The sequence below is a fragment of the Lepisosteus platostomus genome, chromosome 2 (genome assembly GCF_059453375.1).
Source record: "Lepisosteus platostomus isolate fLepPlt1 chromosome 2, fLepPlt1.hap1, whole genome shotgun sequence".
Lineage (NCBI taxonomy): Eukaryota > Metazoa > Chordata > Actinopteri > Semionotiformes > Lepisosteidae > Lepisosteus > Lepisosteus platostomus.
In genome coordinates, this window is record NC_142612.1 from 58,923,368 (window position 1) to 58,943,983 (window position 20,616).

General features: G+C 37.3%; 1 protein-coding gene and 1 long non-coding RNA gene across 7 annotated transcripts in view; one reads left to right on the top strand and one right to left on the bottom strand.

The window, feature by feature from the left end:
• The window catches only part of LOC148676617 (uncharacterized), a 38,904-nt gene that overhangs the window by 14,638 nt on the left and 3,650 nt on the right, over positions 1–20,616 (top strand). The gene's annotated exons all lie outside the window — the stretch shown is intronic.
• The window catches only part of egfl6 (EGF-like-domain, multiple 6), a 103,706-nt gene that overhangs the window by 8,439 nt on the left and 74,651 nt on the right, over positions 1–20,616 (bottom strand). For 4 of the 6 annotated variants that reach the window (XM_088609710.1, XM_088609693.1, XM_088609702.1 and 1 more), the window contains 8 exons: positions 9,456–9,562; positions 7,688–7,780; positions 6,961–7,080; positions 6,151–6,270; positions 5,126–5,260; positions 4,032–4,154; positions 3,372–3,434; positions 923–1,228 (listed from right to left, as the gene is read on the bottom strand). In XM_088609710.1, the coding sequence (XP_088465836.1) occupies positions 923–1,228; positions 3,372–3,434; positions 4,032–4,154; positions 5,126–5,260; positions 6,151–6,270; positions 6,961–7,033 (820 nt within the window). In that variant the 5' untranslated portion in view covers positions 7,034–7,080; positions 7,688–7,780; positions 9,456–9,562. Of the gene's footprint in view, positions 1–922; positions 1,229–3,371; positions 3,435–4,031; positions 4,155–5,125; positions 5,261–6,150; positions 6,271–6,960; positions 7,081–7,687; positions 7,781–9,455; positions 9,563–11,905; positions 12,295–20,616 lie in introns of those variants that run through there. The other 2 variants (XM_088609668.1, XM_088609684.1) reach the window with 2 other exon arrangements.

The following is a 20,616-nucleotide window of genomic DNA, read 5'->3' on the forward strand; positions in this document are numbered from 1 at the left end:
TTTCCAAGCTAAGCAAAGTCTCAACAGATGTCAGGATCTGATTACAAATATAGTTTGAAAGAGCCAAGATGAGATAGAGTACAAATTGCCTTTATGCTCTGCCAAACTGTTAAGTTTTCCAAAAGTCTGAACTCAAGTGTGGTGTCTTTAATTATGAAAGAACGAGTACATTTAGCTGAAACCAAGAGCTCGGACACCTGTAAAGGTCAGTAACAATTTGTACTGGACTAAAATGTGGAATTTAGGAAGAGACAGAACATTGTACAGCTGTGATAAATGACCTGAGCTCTCAGGAGACATTTATTTGCAAGTCACTGAACTATAGAATATCTCTCCTAGGGACTCTCACAGCCTCCAGTATATGAATACTTGTGTGAGAAATTGCATTGAGTTGTACTACTCACACTGTCCTTTTTTAAGACTGTAATTAACTTTTGTGTAAACTATAATAATACTGAAGCAGCTGACAGCACCTCAGCCATTGCTGGTAGAGCTTAGCCAACTGTGATACCACCTCCAGGGGTCTCCTGGCCAGAGTGTGAGCCAGCAACCTTTATGTCTTCTATCAGATGATTCATCTTTCATTTTTCATTTGAAGTCAACTTAAAAGTACTGGATAAATTCCTCTCAAAAATTAAAGCTACGTTGAATTGCAATGAAAGACACAGCAGGACCAAATTACTGTAAAAGCAAAATTCTCTGATTTGCGTTAACAAACTAATACCATATGGGACTGACCCAATTTAATATGAAAAAAAGGAATTGAAAAGCAATTATTTCTACCTATGTCCAAGTAAAACAATCTAGTATAATAATTATCATGAAGCCCTTATAATAGGTGTTTGTTTATTCTGGCATGTGGCTGTCCAGTTTGATATAGGAACACGACAGTATAATCAGAGTGAAAGGAAGTGGAACTCACTGAACACATCTCCCCTACGGCTGGTCTCCTTGCTTTCGATTTGGTTCTCCAGGTTGTCCTCTTCCTCCAAGAACACATCATCCTCAGGGTCCTTTTCCTCCACTGAGCCCCCAATATAGATCCCATCCTCATAATCGAATGGCTGCAGGCGATTTTTGGGACGTGCAGTAGGCTGGGGCTCAGGGATAACATTCTTCCGCTGTTCGCCTTCCAGCTCCCTGTTGTTGTCGACCACCAGCTTTGTCAAGGGATCCTTGCCATTTCCGAGAATACGTGGGCTTTCTTTGCTGGGGCTGTCAGGAATGGCTGGAAGAATTAACAAAGAAATTGGGAGTGGGACTATGTTTCACCTAAGTGAGAAAGTCTCCCATGAAATACAGGCTATAATTTTAAATAATCTCACATAATGCAACACATTTTTTCATGTTGTCTGAAGACTGTAGGAATGGCTTTTGGCTGTGGAATCAAGAGGTTTTGGTTGTACGCACAACCTGAATGGTGATCATGCATAAGGCTGTTTCTCTCTCATCTTCTACACATTGTACATCCTACAACTGTCTACAACCTCAAAATGCAAAACAAACTGCACTCACTTAAAAATCTGCACATCGTACATGTGAGACATACAGTACTGTATAACCCTATCACATCTTCTGACAATGGCAGCTTCAGGACAGAAATTAAAGTTTGGAGAAGGAGAAATGATAAATTCCACATCTCCTTTTTACCCAAACAAGATCATTCCAAATACTCTGCATTCACATGTTGAGATTTATCATTGCACATTGTTTAAGAGGGCCCATGTTCCTCTTTTTGGTGTAATGAAGCACGTAATGTCCCTTTAAAAGCTAATGTATCTGTGTCCCCTATTATGCTGCAGAACAAAAGGTTAAATAGTTTGATGAAGAGTACTGTATTTGTTTGCTGCAGACAGGACGTTTAACAGTGAAGAGAAGATCTGGTAAATTATAGGAGATGAAAAAAAAACCTTCCATAAATACAAGAATTTGAGTTGAGGAGATGGATTTGTGGGTATTAGAAATGCTTTTAGAGACTTATTCTTCACGGGCTGCTGCAAGAAAACAATCATTTCCTTTTTCCTAAAGCCTTTTCCATTACAATACAATTAGTGGTTGTTCTAGCAGTAAACATGGTGTGCCATTACGTGATTATATGCTTTGTTATGAAAGCGAAAATATGAAAATCAAACACTAATTAGCTTTTAACTAAGAGATATTGAAAACACCTATTGAGCTAGACTTCTAGCTACACAGGAAACCAAGGTGAATGTTTTTATGTTGAAGGCAGCACCTACAGTAGTAAAGAGTTCTGAAATAATTTCAATTACCAGTGTCTTGTCTGGGTGCTTTCTTGACACTTGTAAAGTTTTGTACTCATGAAAACTGGGACTTGGCGCTTGTTTATTAATAGAGCTGTGTATGAGCTATGCTCAAAGCAGATACATGTGAATATTTTTTTATGACTAATTTATTAAATCTGTTGACTGGAATTGATCAGGTTTGTTCACTCGTTCTCCAGGACAAATACAACAGGCAAACACAGTACTTTTTGAAAACCAATTGTTTTTCACAGGACAATTTAAAATCATGACAACTGTCACCTCCCTAAAACATGACAGTTTCTTTGGTTTTACTTCACTCTTTCATGAGGGAAAGTAGAAATGTTATCTCGGGATAAAAAAAAGTAAGACTTACGTTGAAATAAGATGTCCTTGCTAATCATGCAGCTAGATTCCACTATAAAACCTTGACATTTATTGGTGTATGATGTAATTTGTTTAAACAGTTGGCCACACCACTCTTTGTTTTATCTATGAATACTGTAACGCAACGGGGTTCAGGTGGGCGCCCTTGCCGCAGTAGGTCGGCCCCGCACCGTCGGGGGCTCAAACCCGGGACTCCCGTGTCACTCAACAGGGACCCAGCTTGTTGAGCTAAAGAGAGATCTCTCTACAGCCCAGTGGCTGTAGTCCTGCTATTACAGGGAAGGGCGGTGACGTCACCGCTCTGGTAAGCCGGCTCTTACACACCACCGACGGCCGTAAGCGTTACAATACGCAAAGCATTGCAAATGAAGCACGAACATGCTTTGCCGTTGGATGCGCCTTGAGCAGAAAAGCACATGTATCAGGACTCTGTGGTACTGTGGTATTTTGGCACCAGCACTGCAAGTAAGCGTATCTTTCGTGTCAGACATTCCTAGGAGCAGGGTTGATGGAAGCTGCATGCTGATGGCTACATACTACAATGCAAAATGTTTGCAAGAGCCTAACAAGTCAGATGCACAGAGCCTCAGAGGTGCAGAACTGGACACAGGAGGAGGGGATGTGGGCACGAACACTGCATTGTCCACTAGAGCTGAGGGAGGTAAGACTGAGCAGGAAAAGGGCAATGGGAAATGCAAAGCCTTTAATACCAAACAGTCTCACCATTGAGGAAATCATCAGCACTGCCTTTGTCTCCATCCCATGAATTTTGGAAAAAAGGCTTGACTAAAAAATAGAAAGGCATCTTGCATTTACAAAACCTTATTTGCTTCTGCAACCCAAACATATCACTTGAAACGGCTTGTGAAACTTACTACGCAATTTATCCATCCAGCTTTTTGACTAGAATAAAGGATTCCCTGGGGTTCCCTGTGAGAGGGTTTTTTCTCACCTGTCTTTCAGATATTGACGCAGTTATGTGCAGGTATTTGTATAGGTGCGGTTTAACTCATGTGACCTCCTCTCCAAGCATATGCAGATTGGAAAGGATCCAAAAGCAGGAAACCGTCTTTGGTTATAATTACTGTATGTCTGCTGCCTAATTACAAGTGCAATCAGGGCACAAGCAGCCAGGACACAGCAGGAAAGTCCGTATTGCTTCCCTTTAATATTTGTGTTGGGAATAAACAGAAAAGGTGAATCTCAGCCCAGCAATCCTACAGTAAATCATTTCCACTACAATACATCTTTAAAGTCTCCCAACTTGTGTCATGGAATTCAAATCAGCACTTCTGAAGGCAGGAGATTTGTTCCACTTTTGAAACTCTGTAAGATGTGTACATAACCTGTCTGTCATCACTTGAATGCCAGGATTTTTCTTACCAGAGCAATCAAAGCCACTGCCTCTGAAGCCAGGCTTGCATTTACATTTGTAGGATCCATGTGTGTTCAAACACTGAGCCTGGGGACTGCACTTGTGGGTGTTGCTTGCACATTCATCAACATCTGAAAGCACAGCAGAATTCCATTTCAGCAGGCAAAGACCATGCACATACCTACTGTACCTTAACAAGTTACTGTATGTGTAACAATAAACTCTCCAGCAAAATATTCTGCAGACATGACACACAATTGTATTCCATTACCGGGAAATTTTACTATACCTTAATGATTAAAAAGCCATTTCAAGAACTCTCAGTTTCGATGAAGGGCATGTTCACCCCTTGCACCTGTGACCACATCACACTGAGTAATCTAATCAGAGTTCAGCTGTGACCATGGGGAATTGCATTTCATTCTTTGATGAGCCCCAGGTCAAGCTCTGCTAGAGTTTGATGTTGCCTTTGAATAGCAAGTGTCTGATTATCAATGGTGTTCCAAAGACGCACAATGAAATTTAAAACTTGAGTCTTTGATTCTGCTGAAAAAAAGCTGTTCAGCCCATTGAGTCTGATTTAAGTTGCGGTATTGGTTAGCACACTAACACTAGACACTGCCTACACTAATCTTATGTTTAGAATGCTGTTCTGTGATCTGTTGAATGCTTTAAGCAATTTTGAAGATCATTTTGATGGGAGGTGTTATAACTACCATTCTAGGGCCAGTCGTGAGTGATAAAAGATCTTGGACAGCATCTTCTGATTTGAATAGAATTGGAAACAAATGCCTGCATATAGATAATACAGTATCTTTATAACCTACTGTTAACTATCTTGATTCAGAGAACACAAGGTAACATTAAAAATTAAATTAAGTTATTAAAAACGTGTAAACTAAACATTCTAAGGTTTATTATACTGGAAAGCAGAAGTCTGATTTCTAAGAAATTAGAATGTTCTAATACTTAGTTCTTAGTTAATGCATTTTCTTTGGTTAAATGTAATTCCCAACATTGTTTCTGTTTTTTTTTACCCCGTAAACCATAATTCTGCAGCATCCAACCTTTGTAAAAATGCAGTTTGAGCAATGTACCTTACCCACACAATCATATTTGCCATCAACATATTTGAGATCAAAACCAATCTGACATTTGCAGTAGTAGCTTCCAAAAGTGTTTACACATCGTCTATTGTAAGGGCAGAGACGTTTTCCTGTTGAACATTCATCAACATCTGTTAAATAAAGTGGTGGGAAAAATACAAATCATATAAACAATACAAAATACAACAACATACAAAATACAAATCATATAAACAATACAAAATACAACAATATTTAGAATCTCTGTTAATGCACGTGTTGTTCAAACAAACTTCTATCCACACTTAAGACAGCTTTAAAATACAAATTCTATTAAATGTAATTTACAAGAAGATTGTAAAAGATATAAAAGACATACTGCAATGTCCTAATCTTATACATTTGCAAATGTACGGCAAAAAGGCATACTTAAAGGAGATACTTTTTTTTATTTTCTACTTCTGTTTACTCTTTGCAAAGTTCTTTTTTTAGAGGATTTTTGCTTTTTCTTGTGAGCCTCATGTAGTTTATACAGATTGTAATGCATTATTCCCTTCCCAAAAAAGTCGGCGCATATCAATGGTATAAATCTCAAGTATTTGTCCCCCATGTGGCCTCAGTGCACAGCACATGACAGGAACAATTCAATACCCAGTGTCACTGTGTTTTAAAGAGGACAGTCATTCTTCTCATTGTCAATCACAGAGCTGTATAGTCAATGGCCTATAGATTCTCATTCATTTAAAGCTGCTTTTCTGGAAGAAACTGCAGTTGTTTTCTCAGCTATATTACAGAATGTAAAGACTTTACAACTGGAATTTTTCACTCATGATAAGTGCCCCTGGAATAGCCATTATGAAAGGATCTCTTATTCAGTATCATCATAGCTAAATACATGGAATGTGTAGCTTTCCTTTTACAGTGTAAGGCTTACTTGGGATTCTAGAATTCTAAAAGGCAAGAAGAAGTAGCTATGAAACCAAATTAAGGTAATCATCTGAGACAGCGAATATTGATCGCAGTGAGATTAAGAGGTGCTCACCAACGCAGGTTCTCTCGTCTGGTCCCAGTTGAAGTCCTGCCGAAGGACAGAGACAGCGCACCTCGCCCTGGACCTCTTCACAGCCATACTGACAGTGGGCCATGATGCAAGTCCTGGAATCTGCCAGCCAAGATGAAAACGTCCTTGTTACTCGGTGGACACTCTTAGGCCAGGGCCTGGGCCTATGGGTATTATTTACCCCCATAGAGGAGAATATTCAGAACCCAAGTCTTTTTTTTCTTTTATTTGTGATATGTGTGACTCTTCCATTCATTTCTAAAGATTAAATCTCAAACAACATGGAGCTTCTGAAAGTGAATTCTTGAATTCTATTGCTGTTACAGGTACTGTAGGCTTGTATTCACAAATAAGAAGTCACACAACCCACAACGTGGGTTAACCTAAACCCACAACGGCCTCTTTATATAAAGAAAACCATTTATTTCATATCGGCTAATTTAAAATAGTGAACGGAATAATCTGAAAAGGAGTATTTGGGAAAAATTTAAGGGTTACAAATTCCCTGTATAAATGATGTGTAACCTGTCATATTTAAACATAGAATTAGAAGAGCCAACACCTGTTAAGAACTTTCCTCTATTAAGAGGTGCATACATTTGCAACTATATTAAGAATTGTCATATAATCATCATCTATAAATGCTTCATTGACGCATTATTGAGTGTAAATAACTTGCCTGCTAAGGTAAGTGTGGTTTTCAACCCCCACATAAACATATTAAGAGACATGTCGACAACAACAGTCGCTCTTCACTGGGAACGCTGTTTAAACCAGGATAATTCCACTTACTGGCACATGAGCCGTCGGCCATCAGCATGTATCCATTGAGACAGTAGCACATGTAGCTGCCATGAGTGTTCATGCATCTGTGCTCACAGGGGCGTGGTTTTAGGCCACATTCATTCAGATCTGTGTGGACAGGGGTACACTCTCACTGTTTTCATTCTGTCTCCCCTGCAGATATCTGGAGTCAGGGAGCATTGTGATCTGTGCCATCAATGTTCAACAATCTGTTCATTAATTTGATGAGAGTTATTTCCTGCTCTTCTGTGGTTTAACATAAAACATTTTTATATTTTTGGCCTGTCTGATTGATTTCTGTATAAAACAATTCATCTTAGCACAATTGTTTCACTACTGTTTGTTTCTCAGTTAAAAATGATAAGGGTGTATCATTCTCATTCTCAATAGCAATGTACTGTGAATGATCTTGTTCAATGCTTGGAAGTTATACTAAAACAGAATATAATTTGCTAGATTGCTCCTGCCTTAAAGCAACAGTTTGCAAGTAGCCCGATAGATGTACAGTTCACTATTTAATTACAGGTTTCTGCAAATGGAATTTTGAAAGCTCCAGCAGGTGTGTGAGAAGGAATGAGCGTTAGCAAACAACTGGACCACCTGCTGTTTTAACAACAGAAACAGAGACGACCAGTCCAACAACAAAAAAATGAAACAAGTTCATCGGGAGTAACCTCAGTTTCATACTGCAATCCTTCTAATTAACCAGACTGACCTTGATTGCATGCTTTTCCAGTATATCCTGGGAAACATTTGCATTTGTTGGGCCCAACACATTCTCCGTGCTTGCAGCCATGTTCACAGAGAGCTGTTAATACATTCACAAGAAAGACAGATTACTCTTTGCCTGGGGTGTTAACAGCCAACGCTTACTGTTAACTGATACACACTTGAAGCACATACCCTTCTGCTCACACGTGTCAATGACAGATTTGCTTTGCGGGTATTTATGTTCATGGAAAGGACTGCTTAATTCAGCACTAGTAGATTTTTTTGTCTAGCAGTGGAAGTGTACTGTAACTGTAGAGTATAGTCCAGTAGCCATTTATTGGCACTTTCAAGTAGAAATCGGCATCCAAAACTTTAAACACAGAAGGATTGAGAGAGGCACAAGAATTCAAAAAAGGCTGCTGAGAGTAACTGAAAAATATCGACAGACTAAGTAGAGGCAAGTGTGTAATGTCAGCTGTTGTTTATGAAGGCTTATCCGACAGAACCAGACTTTCACTTGTCTACTGATGTGAACTCAGCCTTCATAAGAATAGGGCTGGACTAATCTTATAAACAGGCATCAGTCTCACCAGTGTCTCAAGTCTGGATGATGCTCAATGAGAAAGCCACCTCATTAGTACTCTATGCAAATTAGCATGATTAGTCTCAGACTATGGGTGAATGGGATTTATCTTTAGCTGAAAGTGCAGTAACCAGTTTAAGGGCACGTCAAATGAGAAAACATGCTCTGTTGTACACTGGCTGTGCCTTGGTAGTGGTGCTTTGTGGGGGAGAATGAAAATGAAACATATTCTGAACTTTGGGCAAGATAAATGGGTGAATTTGAGAGAAACATTAAAGCCATAGTGGACAATCAGGGGTTGTATTCTCATCCCTAAGGCCATGGCTGGGTCCTAACTCCAGATGTTGTTCAGAATATTTTTTAACACAAAGGAAATCTAGAGTGAATGCACATAATGACAGGATTGTATCTCAGTATTCTAAATTTGTCTTTTGTCTTTGGCACATCGCATTAGTACATTGGCAATTTATGTGAAGCAGTGGCTTTAGACTTAAGTATTTTTATTAACTTTGTTATTATTTATTTTGATATAGAATAGTGGGTCATAGAACAATGCCATTATAAGTTACTGCTAAGTTAGAAAGGTCTGATGAATCAAAGATTTATCTGATTCACAAACTTGTGCTGGTGCCATAACTGAAAGCAAAGGCTTCCATTTTTCTCTTGCTTATGTTTATTTCATACCTATTCAAAGGCTTTCAAAGCAGTTTAATCAAATTAAACAAGAACAAATAATAAGACTTTGTGAAATCTCTCATTTTTCTTGTGGTTTGTGTTTTATTTATGATTAACAATTCGTGAAAAGAATGAAACCATTTTTGTTTATGTATTGCACCAACAGTCCTCTTCAAACAAAAAATAAAACAAATCATGTTTTGTTTCCACCACATGGAAGCTAAATATAAAGAAATTACCAACATTACATTTGGTAATACTCCTAATAATGGATTTCTATCCCCACTGTACTTTACGTCTTATGACTGTAACAACCAATGTGAAAATCCAGAAATGAAACAGCTAAACAGATTTTCTTAAAAATGTACCAGCTTTGAACATATTCTGTTGAAACTGGAGGAAAGGAAGCAATGTGAGGTTTCACAAAGAGAAATGAGGTTTCATGTTGACTTACTTTGTGGTTTCATGAATTACCTCAGGAAAAGATTCTCTAATGCAGTAAAATTTCAATTACCTTCACATTGGCCTTTATCGTTCTTCTTCCAGCCATAACAGCATTCTAGTCTTCTTCCATAGCGACAGACTCCTGGCTGGGTACCTGATGAGACCTGTCGGTTGTGTCTTAACATTCAGAGAGAAATAAGAGGCCATTAGGAAAAGTGAAAATGTAACAGAAACTCTGCAGCTCTCAGAATCCACATCCTTCTTCACACCTTCAGGAAGAAAGGAAGAAAAAAGCTTCCAAAAAAAAAACATTTAAAACTCCACACCTAGTGGAATAGCTGACTATTTAACAGATACCGCTGTTGCTATCTTAATAATGTAAAAACTTACAGGCTTATATGACCGGTTTGATTTTGTAAAAGCATACCGTTTTGGAAAATATATTTCACAAAACATAGGCCAGCAAAAACTTTAAGAACTCCAGGTTAAAATAAATTAATTAAAATTAATAAAATACTCAAAGGTACTAAAGGATGCTGATTTGGCAGGATGTCGGTTTCTCTAACAAATTAAAATAAGGAATGCATGTGCACATCTGCAACCATTCTGCCTGTTTGTCTGGCTAATGCAGAATAAAAATATTTTGCAGACCTGGCCTGTGTTCAACTTGTCCAAACAAGCCACCCAGTTTTTTTGGCAGAGTATATTTTTATGATGCACATCAAAGGTTAAAAACTTCCTACCAGCACTGTAATTAGTACTGGTATATACTGACAGTTTTACTGCTCATCTAAATAAAGCAAGAGCCATAAAGACTTCAGCTTGCTGAAGACTGTGCATTCCTATTAGGTATATTAAGCCAATGTCTTCTGAGGCTGGCAACCTGAAACCTGTGGAAAAGATTTGGGGTAAAAAAATGAGGATGGAGTCTCCAAAGAGGAACAAGACAAAAGGCATCTGCTTCCCACCAGGAAACATTTAAGACAGTTAATGCATACCTTAAATCCAAAGGAATAGATCTGTGCAAAGAGTCATACTGGAATTAAAATAATGGACCTTTATGTTGTAACCACAACTGAATACATTGCAAAAATTGGAATATTTCCATATATTGCTGGAAAAATTTAATAACTACTGGAGCAGAGAAGAAGTGTTCAAACCAGGGTAAAGACTATGATGGCACACTGGGCTTTAGAGAGTTAATAACTTCTACTTAAATGGAAAACGTCTTATGATAATAATAATGATAATGTTTCTTTATTAGCCAAATACAATTTCTTGCATTAGGAATTTGTCTTTTTGCATACCCCAGCTTTTCTCCATGAGACACAGACAGGGAGAGAAGCTTGGGGTCAGAGTGCAGGGTCAGCCAATGTATGGCGCCCCTGGAGCAGTTGGGGTTAAGGGCCTTGCTCAGGGGCCCAACAGAGTAGGATTCCTCTGCCGGCTGTGGGATTTGAACTGGCAACCTTCCAGTCACAGGCACAGATCCTTAGCCACAGTGCCACCGCTCCGCCCCCTATGTTTCCAGTCTATCAAAAAGGTATATTATATTAAATAGTGTTACTGCTGCTGCCATTGCAGCTTCTTCTGGAAATTACATATGCAGTACAAGGTAAATTCTTTAAAAGCAAAATGATGTTGATTCTTAAACATTCAGCATAATTTACCCATTGATATTACAACCCAGATAAACACACATATCTTCTGAGATACATTTGACCTGATTAGCTTCCATAACTTTTTTCTTTGCAAAATAACTTTTCTTATTGTTATTCATGTGGTTTGTGTGATGTGCTATATATATATAAATAGATGTTAGTAACATACAATACCATACATTCTAATATTTGTGTCAAAAGAGTTGACAATGATGAAGGTAGTGACTTTTTCTCATGTAAAAGGAGGTCATTCCTGAGGAAGGCTGTTAAATATTCCTGCATTGCCCACAGCCTCTTTCCGTTTCCCCCTGTTCCACAGACACTGAAAACACTTTGTCAAGAACCAGTGCTACACCAAATGCTTTGCATTTTCACAACCCTCTGACTGCTCCCGAAAATTATCTTGGAGACTCCTAGCTGCTCAACGAAACTGAACCCTATCCAGTCTAATTCAATTAAACCAGAATAGCTACAAGGAACAGGGTTTGAAGAGGCTGACAGGTGCCCTCCTCACTATAAACAGTTGCTGCACCATATTTAGGTGACCAGTTTCCAAATTTCAAATAGCAGCCTCAGAGAGACAGTGCAAAAGTTCACGCAACATTTTAGAAACATCTTGATTTTAGAACAGTAACTCTTTGTCAATAGTAATAATAATGCTACACCAGGACGTTTCCCACCAGGATATTTATTTCCTGAGAGGTGGCAGTGAACTATTAATTAAATGGAAAGCAGAACCACAACCGAATCAACACCTTGGGTACTTCACCTACAGATTGTAGAGAGTGTGACTGTTTTATTAGCAAAATAAAAAAAGTCACAGTTGTGCATGCTCTTGTTCAGTGGCTCTCTTACTAACCTGTAAATGTCAGCATTCCCAGTGGAAATATACAGAAAGAAGGACAGCACACTTATCCAGGTAATTGGCATCATGTCTTTGGATCTTACCACCAGCAGCCCTTTTCAACCAGACTTTCTCCTCAAGTTTCTTGTCCTACAAATCAAGTTTCTTCTTTCTTTTTCCTTGGCCCTGCAGATTCCTGTCCCTGATCGTACTCGTTTGTCGTTTTTCACTCCATGCACTCTGCAGGGCTTTTGAGGCAGGAGTCCCAACACAGCACAAGGCAGTCTCCAGCAGTCTCTCACTTGTCTTTGTTCAGCTATTTCCCCTCTCTCTCTCCCTTCCCCTCTCTCTCTCCCTCTCTGAGGGCTACGAGTAGGTTCCCAGATGTAGGAGCACTTAGGAGCTCTCTGAGCTGAAATTCCTGAGCTGGGCTGTCATTACAATGAATGACACAAGAGAGGCGATGAAGGAGGTGGGACTCAACCTCACAGCCTGAGGGGCTCCAGACACCTTCCAGAAATGAAATGCAACAAATCCTGATTGATACACAGCTCCCTGCTGCACACTGGCTCAGAAAAGTCTCTTTGATCACCTTTGTGAGTCAGTGTATGAAACCCAGCAGCCCAGGGTATACTGTAATAACAGTGTGAACTTATAGAACATTAATACCAACATATGTATATTAGATTTAAATAAGGGACACACAGGTTACCAAAGAGCAATGTACATTTTAAATGGCAGCATTTCTTGCAAAACTATCTGCGGGCCTGTCTGTATATAAGTTGATGGCTTCAAAGTGATAACACTTTTTAAAGAAATTTCACCTGGATTTGCCCACAATTAATGCATGTTTTGCCTTGTGGGCAAAGAATCATGTTCGATGTTTATTTAACAAGGAACAATGAATTTATTTTCTTATCAATCTCAGAAATAATGATTTAGAAAATTATTATTTGTTTTAATATTTGATTATTTAATTTAATTGTGTCTATGAAAATCCATAACCCTTAGGCAGTATTTCAGCAGCCAAATGTCTGGTCATCATGCACTTCCTGTTATTCCTTACAGGGAAGTAGCAACTTCTGTTAGTTCTCCTTCATGGGCAGGAAGGAGAAAAGGCTTTTAACCAAATAGTACTGTTAGTGACAGGAATGTGGTGCTTTTAGGCTTGTCTCTGACAACAGAGACAGGTAAGGTAAAGTTTTTTTAGCAGTGAAAAATAGACTGGTTCTCAAGAAGCTAACTCCTCCCATGATGTGTCAGGATCGTCTGTGTCAGTAGGTATTATTGAGCAGGCTTCTGACCAAGATCCTTTAAAAACAAATGTGAAAGGTGGAGATTTTTTTTTAACTTTGAGTGTAGATGCTGTGTTTCTAGGAAAGTTTCAGTCACTCCTTACAGTGGTTTAGAAGCGATAGTTTACTATCAAGATATTTACAGTGAAACACACCATTGATAAGGAAAAGGACAGCTGGACATTTCACTTAAAAAAAATTTTATATGGTGTAATTGTAGGTTTAAAAGCTATGGCCAACATAACTACCTTACAGCTCTATTAGTACATATAAAAAGCAAGTTTATAAAAGCAGTTTATGGTTTATACTTAAACCTAATTGTATTTTAATTTCATTCCATAGTTAAATACATTTGGATTAAAGCTCTTAAACGTCATATATTTGTTTGAATTTTTTAGTCTGGTATTGGCCTCTGTATGTTTGTTTCTAGTCAGGTATCACAGAATAAGACTAAGTTATACTGTACCTAAAGTAATAATTTTATTAATATTAGTCCAATATAAATTAATTAAAATGGGTGTTTGTTGATGGGTTACTCTATTAACATTTACAAAAAATATACTTTAATGGCATGAAGAGAGTTTTCTTTAGGATTTCAGCAACATATAAAAGCAGTCTTCCATAAAACACAGCTATTATGCATTTAACCTGTGGTGACCACAGGAAAACAGTGAATAAATCTTTAAACTTGAAGTAAAAAATATCAGAATTTTAAACTGGCACCAATAGTAGCACAACTGCAATCATTGACATAAGAAGATATTGAGTATTTTTTCACTATAACAACAACAACAATAATGATAATACATTTCCTTACACTTACTGTATATAATCCTTTTCACAAAATTCCACTCAAAGCACTTTACAGATAATGGGGACTCCCCTCCACCACCACCAATGTGTAGTACCACCTGGACAATACAACAGCAGCCAATGTGCACCAGTACGTTTACCACTCATCAGCTAACAGAGGGGAGGAGAACAGTGATGAAGCAAGTTCATGGATAGGGGTTATGAGGAGACCATGATTGGTAAAGGATAGGGAAAACATTAGCAAGGACACTGGGGTTAAAACCCCTACTCTTTTCAAGAAATGCCCTGGAATTTTTAACGACCATGGAGAGTCAGGACCTACTGTATGTGTTACATCTTATCCTACATCGGATGGTGGCTTTTTATAGTGTCACCAATCTTCACACTGGGGCATTAGGACTCACACAGACTGCACGGCAAGTGCTCCATACTGATCCCATTAACACCTCTTCCAGCAGCAGCCTTAGCTTTCCCAGGAGATCTCCCATCCAGGTACTGACCAGGCTCACACCTGTTTAGCTTCTGTGGGCTGCCATTTGTGAGTTTCAGGGTGGGTTACCAGTTGTGAGTTATAGCCGCTGACTACATAAATTAAGTATATTGAATTAACTTCAATTATTTTACATCAGTTAAGAAAATTACAAAACGTTGATATTAACTGAAAAATTCATTCAATCAGATCATAAAGATTATAGCGTGGATAAAGTAGGCCATATAGCTTTTTCTTGTATAAACTCCATATAAAGACAATTACTAATTAACACAGATTAAAAATCCTGTGTGTAAATGACCTACATCCTGTAAATACACTTAATATGAGAGAAGGTAATTATTAATGTGAGATTACTAGCTTGTTGTCGGTATGTCTCATCCCAGAAACTAGTGTGCAATCACTGCTCTAATAGAAGAGACACACTACTATTTCAGATTTAAAAATAAAAATTAAAAAAGGAGCCCTAGATTATCAAAGGCTTCTCATTTACTAACATTCTACATATAAATTATACAAATTTCTAAAGGCAAGTTGTGGCAGTTCCAAATGTGCTCTTTTTGTGTTCAATAAGAAATCTTGTTTTGTGGTGCAGCACTGTTCTTGGAAATTATTAGCTTAATTTCCTCTTGGATTAAAAAGCAAACATGTGTAGACTTGTGATGCACATTGTTATTAGAAAACTGCAGCAAGCTTTGAAGTATTCTAGCAGATCAACTAGCCTGAAACTACAATTTGGGGTTCTGGTGATCTAGGTGAATGTGTAAAAGAGATATTGTAAAATATTAGAGGGGTTCACAAGCACCTACAGTCCTACAATTAAAACTAACCTCTGGTAGAATAAAACAGTCACAGCATTAGATAAAATAGATGTCTTCCAGAACTCCAAAGTGAGTATTGCAGCTTGACTCTGGGTGTTGTACAATGTACAATTTTAAACGGATGCATAATGGTAAATTTTAGATGCTATTAAAGTTTATCCATATGTTATACTGTAAAGAGTGTAAAGCACTGGATTAACCAGTTTTTTAGCAGACATTTATCTGTTCTGTTGAAAACAGAGTAAAGTAAGAAACACAGTGACAAAGTTGGATTAAAGCATTATTAAAGTGAGAATAGTCATCAGATGGTTATCTGTCTTGACTATTCAGAAATTTATAGGAATGTGTCCTGAATACATTTCCAGTTAAAAAAGTTTTGTCCTCCAATGGATTAACGTTTTTCTGTGAACATTGAACTTCATAGTACTTACATTTGAGGAAAACGAGAACTTCTAGCCGATACTGAGGAAAAAACCAATGTAGTCAGGTGATTCTGTAAATGCAGTTTTGTAGACTTTGTGCCAAGTGCGGATGTACCTCACTCAGTGAATGAGCATAGCTTTCCTGACTGCAGAAGTCATTACAGATACAAGTGATAAAAAGAACACTTAATTTCACTTGTTCAGTTCTGCTTTTTATACATATCCCTTCCCCACTTGTTTTATGTCAGTAACATTACCTGTTACTGCCGTTTTATTTACACAGTCATTACTATTGGTGTTCATTCTTCTGAATGACAATTAATTTGTTTGTGTATAAGTGCACTGCTTATTTAAGGTCAGTGTAGATTAAATGTACTAAGTGTTGTTTTTTCATGATGTATGCGTTTTTCATCTAATAATCCTTTAATTAAGAAATGAATATGTCTGTCAATGTCCCTTATCTTTAAAGGCAAAGAAGTAGTACTAAAAAAATAAAAGTCATGAAAAAACAAAAGAATAAGTCCTGTTTGGTTATGGAACAATTAAGTTGAGCAAATGAAAATTTGTGTTGTGGACAGATAATTGAAGCTCAATAATCATATTCCATGGAGCGTATAAGGTAAACACCTCCAGCTGGCATGGACTTGAAAGCATAATCGATCGCTGTTTTCTGCAAACACAAATTAAACTCTACAATATACAGATACAGTAAATCTATATCACAAGATAGCTGTGGTACACAAGTCACCACTAAAAAATATAAAGTATAATATAAAGTTAATACAGTATAGAAAAAAATAACCTTATAACAAATGTACGAGTATGGATTTTAGAACTTGGAAAATTATAGCGTTTGTCTTTTTGTAAAAAGAAATATTGGCATTTTAAGGGAAAATACTTCATGTTTAAAATGTAGCAGCTGACACCTCAGTTTGCAGTTATATACAGTATATGGGATTACTGTTACAACTCAGGCATTAAAAATGGTGCAATAGTCTCAGTATTCACAGCTGTGAACGCTGTTTCAGAAATGAATTAATGTGAACTATGCATTACTGTCCCAGGTAACTTGAAGCCATACCTAATGGTCCCTGTATTCAAAACACTTAGGCACTTAAACCTCCATTTCGTCTCATGGAGATTGAGTGCCTAAATATTTTGAAAATAGGGCCCAGTGAGTTTAAATGATCTCCAAGGAGACTGTCCAACTGACACTGTTACAGAGCCATAAATCGCTCAACCCTGGAGTCTAAACCAATGGAGTCTAATAATGAGCCCATTCAGTAAGCCAAATGAAATTCAAGGGCACATTCAGAAAACTTGACAAATGGGAATGTGAAACTCACATTACATTTAAGAACATAATTTCATCAGAAGGTTAAAATGCAGGACTGCAGGAGAAAAATGTAGAATCTTCATATTTGAAGAAGTGGAATTCACATTGATTTATAACCTATGACTTCCGTAATAGGTACAGTATGAAGCAGGAGGAGAAAAGAATTCATTCTTCTACCTGTGGAAGGTGAAATGCTTACTGTAGGTTGTGGTATAAGACAGCAGAAATGCCTCCTTAAGACTTGCAATGAGAGTGTAGAATGATGGATCAGAACACGTTCTTCACATTCATTTAGAGAATTTGGACAAATTCTTTCACTGCAGGACTTCAGCAAGGGCTGTCACTGAGGTCACTGTCATCTCAAAGTTTCCACTCTGTCAAAAGAGTTTTTTTTTAAAAATCCCAGTGTAATTTTAAGAACATAAAAACATTTCCAAACAAGAGGCCATTGAGCTTATTTTCATGCAAGAAACAAACCTGCCAAATTGAAAGCACGTTTTGCCATCCTACATAAGAAATTGTTTGCCATTATCATTTCTAAAATATCTTGGAATAACAAAGTGACTCTGGATCTGTCAGTCTCCAGCAGAAAACGTGTTTCATCCCAGGTGTTACTTTTGTCTCAGCCAAGAAACATGTCTTCAGCGTGACCGACTGTCAAAAACAGTTTTCTGCTTATGGAATGTTTAGCTCCTAGACTTTCTTTAGAGAAGAGTTTTAATAATAATCTCTAGGATAAAGCAAAATATCTGTCCCTTAGGGAACTACACATACCACAAATGAAGCATTTCTTCAGAAACCTGGAATGCCATTATATTTGAACTACTGGTACCATACTTCATCCTGTCAGGGCAAGGGTTACACGAGTAAATGTCTGAGCCCTTAAGTACTTGTATTATTTTTTTCTTGTTTCCCAAAAGCATTATACAGTATACAGTATTTCAAATTAAAGTATAATTTCAAATTAATATTAGTTACCCTATAGCAAATCTTATATGTGTTCACCTTTGTTAAATGCTAGGGTTTTTATAAACAAAAATGCACAATACACACATATATCCATCATACACTCTGTTGGATACATACAGTAAAACACCACATATTCTTTGAAGGTTATTCACATTTTATTTTAGAAAAGGTTTCTGGTATCTATTGTTTTCCCTAGAAAATCACTGGTCTTTAATTAGAAGGCACCAGTATTACTGGTAATATTGTCTAGTGTTTCAATTATACTTAATTGATATGACAAGTCCAGCACTTTACTGTATATTCTTAAATATCTTGAAGCTTAACCTCAGTACAAACAGTAACCATGATTGAAAATAATTACTGGTTTTGGGGAATAGATTTCTGAAAAAGATCAATAGAATTGTGTTAATGTTCCATGAGTGGAATATCAAATGGCTAATAAAATTTCAAAAAGGCCAAAGAAACTATTTTCTCCGTAGTTTTCTGGTTTCTTATTGTCTGCAAAAGAATGACAGTAACCTAAATTTTCAATGAAGGGTCCAATCTATTTTATGTAGACAATTGCTTTGCTTACTACAACCATTATGATTAATGTATAAGGTACATTCAGGTACATTGGGTCCATTCGGGTCCATTCTGTACATTCGGGTACATTCCAGTCCATCCGGGTCCATTCGGATACACTGGCACATTTGTGTACATTTAGGTAAATTGGGCACATTTTTGTACATTTGGTTACCTTCCGGTACATTTGGGAACATTGGGTATTCGAGTACATTTGAGTATATTGGGCAACTTTTTTGTGCATTCAGGTAAAATTGGGTACAATCGGGTACATTTAGGTACATTTGTGTACATTTGGTTTGGTTTTTGATCAGATACACAAAATAGTTTTGACTGCCTTAGTTTTTTTATCCTTACAAGCCTGATACTGAGATACTTACTGTATGTGTTTATTATGTAACGGTGTTTTTTAGTCGTTGTGTGGAGAACAAGATGATTTGGGCTGCAGACATGCATCATCCAAGAGTTGATCAAATGTAATTTTTCACTGCCTGTCTGTCAACTATTGGTGTACAAGACAGTCAGAGGTTTAGGATGTGATTCCAGAAGCAGAAAGGGGCTACAGGGATGGGAATTAATGGATGACTGGCGCTTGAAGTGTCAAGTTACAAGACTGGAAAAAGTGTCATCCACAGACTAACAGTGCCATCCTCAAATCTGTTCAATCTACAGTTGGGTTTCCTCAGCTGATGGCATATACAGAGAGCAACGTATGAATGCTATCATGAATGGATACTAGGATCTTCACAAAGAGAACAGGTACTGCTCACTGATGTTTTGACCAGGCTGAAATGTCATTCCGCTCTGTATGCGTTTCAAAATGACAAGGCAAGTGGCAATAAAGGAAGTTTAGTAGTACCATTGAATATGACTGATGATTTCTACTAAGATAACATCTATACATTATGTCCTAAAACATCTTGTGAAACAACATCTTTTGAGTCAGTAATTGGTCAAAAGTATTTAACTTAATTTTAAGCAATTACAACCATGAAATGTTACAGCATGTTATTAAAACTATATTCTGTGATATAAGGTCTTGTCAGCATATATGTATATGTTGAGAATCTTTTTTAAAGTGAAGAATAATTCTGTATTAATTTTTTATAATACTCTGGGTACAGTATTTAGCATTAATCTCATCTTTGCTCCTAATATACTGTACCTATGTCACAGTAATCTACTGTTACAGTAACAGAATACCACCTTTAAAAATACATGTATTTTATAATAAAGGATTTTATAAATACTTGACTTCCTAGTGCTGCTACTAACAATAATAATCATTATGAAAATTAGACAATCATAAGAAAAAATGAGCTTTTCCAATATGATTTTGTAAAATGCATTTCTTTTCAACACAGTCCAGGTGTCAGCAGTCTTCATTTCTATATGTCAGACACTGCCAGCAGGCAGCCAGCTTGACACCCTCTCCACTGAAGGCAATTCTGGAATTTGTTTCAGAACACCTGTGGTAGTGTTACTGGGTTAAAAGTATCTGCTTTCTAAGAAGCATTGACTTTTTTTGCAAAATACCCACTTCGTTTCCAACTCCCCATCTACAATTAAAGCACATCAACAACATCTCACATTCTTATTAAAGGACTGTAATTTCTGCTACTGGCCAGTCTGACTAATGATAAATTCTGGAGCAAGATTCAAAGGTTGGTAGCCGTGATAAGAGCTCAAATAAACCCTTAGGATGATGTGTCATTCTGAAGTACATTTTCCATTCAAGAACTGTCCCCAGTTATTTCATTTATTATTGAAGTCCACTTCCTGTTTCTACTCTCTGAGGCATGTGATATCTATTCATTGATATCACACATAACTCAGCTTCCAAGGTATGAGTTAACACAGTTCCACGTTATTCCCAGGATTAACAAAACAAATCTGGCTTGTGAGTGTTGAAAGGAGAAAGATCAGCACCGTGAAAGCTACAGGACTAACAGTTAGGCCTGAAATTTACATTTACTGTGGAAATATTTGCTCAAGATCTATGTATCTTCTTATCCT